Source organism: Melampsora larici-populina, assembly GCF_000204055.1.
Source record: "Melampsora larici-populina 98AG31 unplaced genomic scaffold MELLAscaffold_3, whole genome shotgun sequence".
Taxonomy (NCBI): Eukaryota; Fungi; Basidiomycota; class Pucciniomycetes; order Pucciniales; family Melampsoraceae; genus Melampsora; species Melampsora laricis-populina.
In genome coordinates, this window is record NW_006768767.1 from 3,084,412 (window position 1) to 3,095,436 (window position 11,025).

General features: G+C 43.2%; 1 protein-coding gene across 1 annotated transcript; it reads right to left on the minus strand.

The window, feature by feature from the left end:
- Positions 1-356: 356 nt before the first annotated feature.
- On the minus strand, positions 357-5,603 carry MELLADRAFT_115297 (uncharacterized protein; the record flags this gene model as incomplete). The annotated part of the gene is made up of 16 exons (XM_007405141.1): positions 357-581; positions 681-745; positions 820-1,044; positions 1,125-1,250; positions 1,325-1,645; positions 1,727-1,969; positions 2,072-2,212; positions 2,302-2,510; positions 2,596-2,761; positions 2,954-3,516; positions 3,597-4,051; positions 4,097-4,269; positions 4,355-4,573; positions 4,647-4,838; positions 4,969-5,078; positions 5,549-5,603. 16 exons carry the CDS (start codon positions 5,601-5,603, stop codon positions 470-472), a joined length of 3,375 nt encoding a protein of 1,124 aa, XP_007405203.1.
- Positions 5,604-11,025: the final 5,422 nt, after the last annotated feature.

Genomic DNA, 11,025 nt, shown 5'->3' on the forward strand with positions numbered 1-11,025 from the left:
GCCAAGGTACATAATCATTGGCACTTTTAGGCCAACTTGAACCCTACAGCTGATAACATACCCTGAAGTTTAAACACTGATCTCACCTTCCACTTGTTGAACTGTGACTAGATCCCCAGGAGGATCTCATCAGGTTTTGGAGTTTCCAATCAGCTTTTATATCTTTTGATGTATCACTGGATTCACCATGGATTGTAAAGAGCAACGGATTTCTGACTGGATCGAAACAGTGAGATTCTCCCACTCAGTTGTCTTATTTCGAAGACATCAGAATTAATCTGATCTAAGTATCAACTACATCGGCAACTAGCAAGCTGCTTGTGGTCAGCGCACAGTGGCACATCCGAAGCAATCTTGCCATGATGGGGTTGGTCAACCATATATCAATCACCACGTTCAAGAGTAAAACAGAGCATTGGCTTATGGACATACAACCATGTGATGACAAAGCAGGTGAATTTGCACATGATCAATTGAAAGATAAGTGCAATTGACTGGCTCCATACGCTGTTCCCTCTAAGCCTCTTGATAAGATTGCAAATTCTGTGCATAGATCACGAGCCTTCTTCAAGGTGCGAGCGCTTTAAGTTTGGTGTCAGGTTTTCAGCATTAAAGAAACATATTTGAAAGTTATTACGATTGTCGTTTAAGGATTGCAGAGCATCGTTTGATCAACGAACCTGCACAAGCCCTGTAGAAATTTCGTCTTGCGTTCTTGATTGACCTTGTCACTAGGGTACCCAGGCTTGAAGGGACGATAACATAAGTTTTTGCAGAATACTTGATAGTTCAAGGAGACTAGCAGATAACCTGACTGACCATTTCAAAAAGCTTTGTCAGGCATGCTCGACTCGTCTCCGGTAGTCGGATGAAAAAGCAGTGGATAGTTTCAGCCAGAGCCGGCAGAGCGCTTCTGGGTAATCCACCCCCGATACCAAAGACAATGCCATTGAGGATATCGTAACTGTGGGCCGTTAAGAGCTGAACAAAAAGTTCTGATTGGGCTGGATTTGCATTGGCCCGAGTGTGTTGTGCAAAGCTTTTCTGAATGATTAGGTTTTCTGATTCCATCAACGATGCAAACATTCACAGCACAGAGAGGTAGTCTGAATTAGGTGACATACTAAGATATCAAGGGCGGCTTGTAAAGCGATTCTCTCTTCAATTCTCAAACCCCGGATTGCTATCATCACAATTGATTGAAGCTCGTCGTGAAGGTTGTCAAAGACACCAATATACGATTCCGTGACCTGATCAACAAAAGAGGGCAGTGATGAGCACAACAGATTTGCTCTCTTACCCCATACTGCTACTTTTAACTCACTGCAACACAAAATTGTAAAAATGTCTGCACTATATCCGGGTGATGTTTCATCGCTGCGTCCGAGCTCAACGCTTCCGTCGCGATCCGAACAGACTCTTTGACGCACTCCACAATCATTGCAAGGTTTTCGGGTGGTATCTTTCGACCGGTTGATCTTGATATGGCCAGCATGAGAGAAGTCGAGAGGGAGAACCATATGGCAAGATTCATTCGATCATTTGAGAGGTTTGACACGCAGCTGATTAGGATCGGGAATGGGTCGAGGGACATAGCCGTCGGAATACCATGGGATGTGCAGGTACGCAACAATTCGGTTACATCCTGTCAGGTTTTATCAAATCCAAACAAGATAGGTCAAGGGTGAGGCAGAATGATTGGAGTATCGACAAAATTGAAACACACAATTGCCAAATCCACGTCGCCTACTGAAAGCCTAATGATCTTACAAATTAGATCCGCAAGACTTGACCTCAAGGATTGGATTGGCCCAAGTGACGCTAGCTCATTAGCTTTGGTTTGCTCAGGATTACTCTCGTCTAGGTCCAATAGAATGAGCCCTTCGTCTGGCTCTGAAAGCCCAGAGTTTGCGGCCTTCAGCTGTCTCAATTGATCAATGATCACCACCCGATGTTCCGCATCATGCGTCTAGTGGCAGGATGGGAGATCAGTAGGATAAAGAAGAACAAGGTCTCATAAGAACACCGGTGACAAGCAACAAATGACAACATACGGAGATCAGTTTCTTACTTCGGAATAAAGTCGCGTGACCTGGTTAAGCCGGGTGATGACCGGACCCAACAAACTCAAGAGTGGCTCTACCAGCGAGATCGGTGGCAAGGCTTGCAGGACGCTAGCGACGGACTGAAGTACTTTGTTATATTCGTCCGCCTAGTTGTAGCAGAAAATTGTATTCATGTCAGTCAACTGAGCACTATCACCCTCTCGTCGCCGTGTGACAGAGCAGGCTCTCAGCGCACCGGGATCCTCCCCTCAGTCGATCGGATTAATTGAGCCAAAGATGCGATATCGTTGACCAGGGTTTTGCGCCCCTCGTGACAGAGCCGTCGAAAAGCAGTGGCTGCCAAAGAGACTATATCAACGTCGCACGAGCTGAGCGAGGGGGCTACCCAATTGAGGCACGTCGAGAGCTGCTCAGGACGCTGCTTTAGCCACTCAGAAAATCCTCCTGTGAAAGCAACGCAACGGGGGATGAAGTGATATATGTATAAATTCTCGACACCCGCACTTCATGCCTCGCATGAACAGCATACCTATGAGAACCAAGCACGTGCTGGTTAATCTGGCAAATGCGCCAGAGTCTCCTTTTGGCAGTTTGAGGAGTACGTCAGAGCTGAGAAGAGCTGGGAGACAAGTTGATTCTTCTAGTGGGATCCCCTCTTGTATGGCTCGAAGACAGAACAAGCACGCTTCTAGATCCTTGTATAGACGTCAAGTATGGATCAGATGTTGGGTACGCCACACAGTCATTTTGAGTAATCAAGTCACAAAAAAGGGAGCAAAGTCAGCCGTTGCAAGTCAAGGGGGTAGTCATGCAGATTGGTCAGTTTAACAGGTTTTTGTGAATTCGAAGGACGTGAGAGAAACGCAGCAAAAGATTCAAAGATGTACCTCATAGTTCTCGCCAAATGCTTGAGGCTTATCGACAAGGTACTTCACCTCGGCAGTTAGATCAGCCAACATTTCATCTCGCCTTACGTAATAACAAGCTAGCAAAGCCTCCCCAATGTCCACGCGAATCTGGTTTTGAAAAGCTGCCACCCTGTCCTTAGTCCAGAGAGAAGACAGTTCACCCTGCTTCGGCCAACTTGATTTGACCTTCAAGCCTTCGGTTAAAGCCTTGAAGATTTCATTGGACAATGATTTGTGCTTCTTGTTGCTCTCTATCAGATCGTGAGGCCGTTCCAAAGTGTCTTGGAAAGTCTCTTCCATATTACCTAGATATCCCATGTCCGTGATCTCTTCTTGCAAAAGTGTCCAGATCGGTAATGGTAAGGCCGATACTTGCTCATCGACTCCATAAAATCCAGGAAATAGTGTGATTCTCAAAAGCCGTCGCAATAAAATCAAGCTCCTGGAAGAAGATATAGTAGCGGCGATGTGAGATATTGAATGCTCTGCAAGTGAAACAAATAATTTGAATATGGCCAAGATCGCATCGGGGACGTCTTGTGCTACCCGTCAAAAATCCAAGGAAAGTAGATTAATCAGATATTGGAGAATATGACGAGCCCCAGGGGTGAATTTAACCTACTCATGACGGCTTTTTCTATCAGTGTACCCACAAGATCGCCAGCATACCAGTCCAATAGCGGTACCACACGCGTGCTAGTGACAAACCCACCTCCACAATTGAGTCCCCCATTGCTGGAGGACACAAGTTCTTCGATGCATTCTGCTGTCTTTTGGATGATGTCTTCTTCTTCACTGGGCAAATGATCTGCACCATCATCACTAACGTAGGCCAACAAGTAAACCGATTTTGTAAGTAGATCGAGCAGGATTGGCCATAGCGACATAGGACCTTCGATATTGAGATGCGAAGCAGACAGCCAAGCCTGACTGCACGTCAAAGCAGATATCTTGGTACTTGAGCCATCAGATGTTAATGCATCCACAAGTGTTCTGATCACCAGAGAGCCCCCGTCTTGGATTGATTTGTCATACTGGACTCTGAAGGGTTTAGGAAAGTCAGGAATGTCAGACTCGCTGAAAAGCCAATCACAAATGAGCACAACAGAAAAAGATGCTAACCTAAGAGGTCCGATTAAGTCTGCACGAGCTGCTTCTTCAGCAACAATAGTCAGAACGACCAGAAGTGAATTGATACATTGGCCCGAGCTTGATATTCTTGTGATCGTCTCCAAAAGCCAATGGTCCCAACATTTCAATGGGCTGGGTACGAGCTTCAATGATAGAGCAGAGACCTAAACGGCGTTTCATTCACGTGAATTAAAGCCACAAAGGATTTCGGGAACTTACGAAAGGATCAACTTGATCACATCACTCAACTGCGACTGCCAATTTTCGTAAGACAATTACGTCGGCGGAGGTGTGGGATTTGCGAGTTGGGTCATGAGACGAAGACGGCGAAGCGCGTTGGGCGCTCTGATGTAGCCAGTGAAGCAGACGTTCTTTGAGAGATAGATATTGATCGCTCGGAAGACTATCCCAATCTCTCGAGATTTTGACAGCAAGGGTGTGAGCTGCGATGAAGCGTGTATTTGTATCCTGAGATCAAACATGTTGTTAGTCCGAGTGATAGTGATGAAGCTACGTATTTCTGGTTAAACAAATTATGTACCTCTGCCCAATCAGCTGTTCCTAGGGAGTCCAATATCTGGCCTGCCAACGACCAGGCAGATGGCTCGGCCATGAAATCATAAATGGCCTTCTGTGACTGAGCCTGTTGAGTTTGAGAAGGGAAGAGGTTGATAGGCGTAGTTGGAGAAGGATAAAGAATAGCAAGATGAGAGAGTAAAGTCGAGATATCCATCTTGAAGGTTTAGTCATATAAAGTAAGTCAGTTGAAGGAATTCACCTTTGATCGGTGGTCTGCAAGGTAAACAGGCTCAGCAACAAATTTGATCGAATCAAACTGAATATCCGGACATGCTACAACCGACCTGATCTTTACCCCGGAATCGCTCTCGCCGGATTTGTGACCCGGGGCTTGATAAATCCACACAATCCTTGATAGATGTCACAATCACATCTCCTGTGTAATGTTTTATTTCTGGCAGATTGCCCAATACCAATGTAAATTGCAGTCAAATGTTCTCAACATATTTCACCACCATACTGAGGAGTTTTATGAGTTGTTGGTTATGCAGATGTTAAATTTTATATTGGTGCTGTTCTATAATAGGTCCCCTGTTCACTTATTTCTCTTCCACTATATCTGGGGGGAGTAGGAAGATATCTACGGTGACTTTGACAATAGAGAAGCATGCCTTTCTGAAGCTTTGTGGCTGTCTCATTGTTCTCAACATGTTCTTTGCTTTACAGGTTTTGTAAGACCAAGATATTTATTGTTCTTCTTTGTCTTTGTCTTCTGATTCTAATACTATTTAGCTTTATTCCCTTCCTCTTCAGAGTTGTTCAATCATATCACAGGTGACACCACTCTCACTGAATATTGTGTTATTTAGGAGAAGTCCAAATATAATACTTGATATGCAATTGTCAATAAGACAACATACTGACTAGACAAAATTAAAGACAAGGGTTTTGGTGTAGCTTCCATCCAATATTTACACATAGTGCCCAGTAGGTATCCAGCTCAAGATGCCATTAATAGAAAATGATAAATTAAAAAAGGTTTCTAATGGATTCTCATCAGCAAGAGACCACCAGGAAATGTGGGCTGATTCGCTGACAAACATGGTGGTGTTGCTTGGTTCAAAATGCAGTACAAGGGGTTCCTGCAAACTTATGGCAGATATTTTGCAAACAAAACCTGTGATCCAAGACCTGCCTTTCTTTAGTTGGGTTTCAGGCTCAATCATGCCTGTGATGTCAGAAAATGTCCTCAGGGATAGTGGTCTGGTGCACATGCTGCTACCTGTCTTCATGGGATCATGCTCCATCAGCTGATGAGAAGTGAGTGTTAATGTGCTTCCAAGGTGGTTCTTGCACACACGTTCAGGTGCACTGCCCCCCACTGACATTGAGGGTTTGAGTCCTTGTTGACTTCAAGCCTGCAAAGCAGTGCTGTTTTGGTTTGGTCAGTTTGGTATATGCTTGGTGTACATTAAGGAAAGAAGTGTGGAATTGCCCATTCAATGCAAGAGGTACAACAAGAAACAATCAATATTATCTTCCCAACTCCTGGGAGTTTTGCGCATTGCTTAGTTCCATGTACCCACCATACTCCCATGAAACAGTCGGTGCTTGTAAGTTGTCCTCTTCCCCCGACCATGTTTTAGCAGAGTGGAGCATACATCTTTGTTAGATTTTGTCATAGCCATAGCTTCAATGGCAATTTGAGCAATGCATGTTATGACCTGTCACGCGTGTTACATGTAGAGTTCATACTAGTCTTGTCTCCCGTTGTGCATATTGCTTTTCCTCACTTAGCAATCTACTATATTCACGAGACCACCCTTAAAGCTTCTCTTGCATCTCCCTCTCGAAGCTACAACATATTGCTAAGTCTCATCAAAAGAGATCCAAGAGAAGAATCACCGAAAGTAAGAAGAAATCAAAACGAACGATTAAGAAGAAAGTTAAAAGAAGTTAAGAAGAAAGATTTTCAAAGTTAATAAAGTTAAATTAAAAAGTAACATTTAAAGAAGATAACTTATACCCCGCATAATCTCGAACACCACTGCATCCTTCCAAAACGCCAAACTTTAAGCTTCCCTCTAACTCAACGGACTCGGAGTCATCGGAAAAAGAATTCTACGAGACAGAAGAGACCGCAATGAATCCAGAACACAAACAGCCCTCTATGGCCGAGATTTTACGGCAAATGAGAGAATTAAACACTCAATTCTTAGAGGTCAAAGCAAGCTTAGCTGAAGAATCGCAGAAACGAGAAGAAGCTGAGAGAAGAAGTGACGAAGCAGAACAACGACTACGTCAATTTGAAACAACCCGCACTACCTCCACTCAACTACCTCACAGCTCCGCCCCGATCGCTCAGACCTCTGTTCCGCAAACGATTAGTCAAATAAAGCCTCCTAAGATCGCCACTCCGAATAAATATGATGGTACTAAAGGACAGAAAGCCGAAGTTTATGTTAATCAGGTCTGCTTATATATGCAAATGAATGCTGCTGCATTTGTGAACGAACAAGCTCAAGTTGCGTTCGCGTTATCTTACCTTGATGGGAAAGCCAGTATTTGGAGCCAAAATTTTACCAATCAACTACTCGACCAAGATAAAATGAAACAAGTTACTTGGAAAAAATTCATTGAATCATTTAAAGCAACGTTCTTTGACTCTGAAAGATTGGCTAAAGCAGAAAAAGAAATGAGGGCGTTAACTCAAACAAAGGCAGTGGTAGATTATTGGATTAAGTTTTCGGAATTAGCGTTGATAGTTAAATGGCCTGAGAATGTATTACTATCTCAATTTAAGCAAGGATTAAAGAAAGAAATCACGGTGCATATGGTACGGGACGAATTCAAGGAAGTTGAAGAAATGGCAAAGTTAGCTATTAAACTTGATAATGAAATTAATAAAAGAGACTCCAACACGCACCACCCAATTGTTTCGACCAACACAACTTCAACCTCAACCACTATTACTGATCCAGATGCAATGGATTGTTCGGCTTATTGTGTTAACATATCAAATGAGGAGTATAACAAGAGAGGAGCAATGGGAATGTGTTATAGTTGTGGTAAAGATGATCATTTTATTAGAGACTGTCCAACTAGAAAAAGACGTGGAGGTAGAGGAGGTTGGAGAGGTAGAGGAGGATATGGAGGTTATGGGAAATTCAAAAGTAAAGTTGCTGAAGTGGATGGTGTCAAGGAAGAAGAGAAGGACGATGGAAGAGCTGAAGCCTCAAAAAATGGAGGCGCTCGGGAGTGCTAGTGGTGCCACACTCGAGCGGTAATTACTTAACTGAAGATTGTAGTAGCTTAAATTCACTTGAAATAAAAGATACGCGAATCATTGATTTTGTTACTATTTTCGAAGTTAAGAGTGCCACCCCCATTGTTGCGAGAGCCTTAGTAGACAGCGGTGCTACACATGAAGCAATGAGCCACCGGTTTGTCTCTGCCAACAAGTTCAAGACGGACCCATTACCTCAAACCAGAAGTGTAACTGGTTTTAGTGGTCACGAGTCAAGAATCACCCATACTGTTGACCTCTGTGTCAACTCCATTGAATCAACACCAACCACCTTCATAATCACTGAATTGCGCGACAAGTACGACATAATTCTTGGAATGCCTTGGATACGACAAAATTTTGAAAAGATTGATTGGAAAAACGGTCAACTCAAGGAAAATCATTCACTCATTGCAGTTGTAGAATCAACTTCGTCAAGACCGGACAAAGCCTCGAGGAACCACAAGGAGAAGCCTATGAGGCATGCTAGGAATCTTGACGAGGGGGTGGAGCCTGAAAACTCATTAACACCCCCGCAATGTGCGTATATTTCTAATTATTCAAATGACGAAAAAGAAGCAGCTAGCAAGCCATTACATCATGTAGAAAACTTAACACACACGAATTCGAACGAACACATTCAACTGCCGGAACAAGAGAAACGAAATGAAACTGCAGCTGACCGTAAGGCAGCTTTGTTGGTGCCGAAAAACCCCTTGGAGGACCACGAAAGACGGGATCCTACGAGGCAAGCTAGGCACCATGACAAGGGGGTTGAATTCAAGTTGAGTTCGTCACAGCCCCCGCAGAGTACGTGTAAACATTCTTCAATCTCAAATGTGAATGAACATGCTGGCAAGCGTTTTTCTTTTCAACCACAGCATGCTATCCAACGACTCAACTCAAGCCTAAATCGTCAAAACAAAGTGATGGATCAACTACGAACTTTACAACAACCGACAAAATCAATGATTGATGTAATGAAAACGTCATGGAACCTGTCTGCGAAGATAGCAGCAGATCAAGTGAAGGACTCACCTACTAAGAACGCGGCTGAACTCGTACCCGAATGCTATCACGACTATTTACCTATGTTCGAAAAGAGCAATTCTGACGTTTTACCACCTCATCGCCCATATGATTTCAGAGTTGATTTGATACCTGGAGCATCGCCACAAGCAGGAAAAGTTATTCCTTTATCACCAAAAGAAACTGAAGTGCTTAATGAGATGCTTGAAAAAGGACTGAAAAATGGAACAATTCGCCGTACAACTTCTCCTTGGGCAGCTCCTGTCTTATTTACCGGCAAGAAAGACGGAAATTTACGACCCTGTTTCGATTACAGACGACTCAATGCCGTAACTGTAAAGAACAAATACCCCCTTCCACTGACAATGGAACTAATAGATAGCCTACTAAATGCAGATGAATTCACGAGTTTAGATATGAGGAATGGGTATAATAATCTAAGGGTCAGGGAAGGCGACGAAGCAAAACTAGCATTTATATGTAAATCTGGCCAATTTGAACCGCGAACAATGCCCTTTGGACCAACGGGAGCGCCTGGATTTTTTCAGTACTTCATTCAAGATATACTGAAAGCTCATATAGGCCGAAATGTGGCTGCGTATCAGGATGACATATTAATCTACACCGGTCCAGGAGTTAATCATCAAGAGGTCGTGAAAGAAGTTTTGGAAATATTAAGACGTCAAAATGTATGGTTAAAACCTGAAAAATGTAAATTCTCAAAGAAAGAAATTTCGTATTTAGGATTAATCATCTCAAAGAATCAAATTAGGATGGATGAAAGCAAAGTCAAAGCAGTAAAAGACTGGCCAACCCCAAAAAATTTATCTGAAGTACAGACCTTTTTGGGATTTGCAAATTTTTACAGAAGATTCATTGATCAGTTCTCAAAGATCGCACGACCACTGCACGAGCTGTCACAAAAGAATGTTGCGTTTGAATGGAATGAACAACGTCAGAGAGCATTCGAAACACTCAAGACTGCGTTCACCACCGCCCCGGTATTGAAAATTGCGGATCCATACAAAGCTTTTGTATTGGAATGTGATTGCTCTGACTATGCGCTAGGAGCGGTACTTTCTCAAGTGTCTGATGATGACAATGAACTACATCCTATTGCATACTTATCAAGATCTCTGATTCAGGCAGAGCGGAACTATGAAATATTCGACAAGGAATTATTGGCAGTAGTAGCATCTTTCAAAGAATGGCGACAGTATCTCGAGGGGAATCCAAACCGCCTCAATGTTATTGTGTATAGTGATCATAAGAATTTACAATCCTTGATGACAACCAAAGAACTGACACGGCGGCAAGCAAGGTGGGCCGAAATTCTTGGCAGCTTTGATTTTGAAATTAGATTTCGACCAGGTAGACAATCCACCAAGCCAGATGTGTTATCTCGGAGACCGGATTTAGTCCCAGCTGAAGGAACAAAGCTCACATTTGGACAGCTACTAAAACCCGAAAATTTGCCTGCTGATGCATTTATTGATGAATTAGAGATTATTGATAAATGGTTTGAAGAAGAAGAATTGCTGGAACAAGATGAAGAGAACAACAGTGAAGAAGAAGATAACAATCAAATGCTTATGACCGACAGAGAAATATTACAAATTATAAAGATGAAGAGCAAGTCCGACCCAAAAATCAATGAGATGATTAGGCTTTGTGCTGAAATGCCAATGTCGAAGCATATCAAGGACTATCAAACTATTGATGGCATTTTATATTTCAAAAACAAGGCTGTTATTCCGTCTGACACTGATTTGAAATTACACATCCTTCGTTCTAGACACGATAGCAGATTAGCAGGTCATCCGGGGAGAATGCGAACGTTAGCACTGGTAAAGCGCGCATATCACTGGCCGTCAATGAAAGCATTCATCAACAAATACGTGGACGGATGTGGATCATGTCAACGCGTAAAATCTAGGACCGAAAAGCCATTTGGAAGTCTCCAACCTTTACCTATCCCGGAAGGACCATGGCTCGACATTTGCTACGACCTAATCACGGACTTACCCGAATCTGGAGGTTATGACAGTATCCTAACTGTTGTTGACAGACTCACAAAGATGGCGCA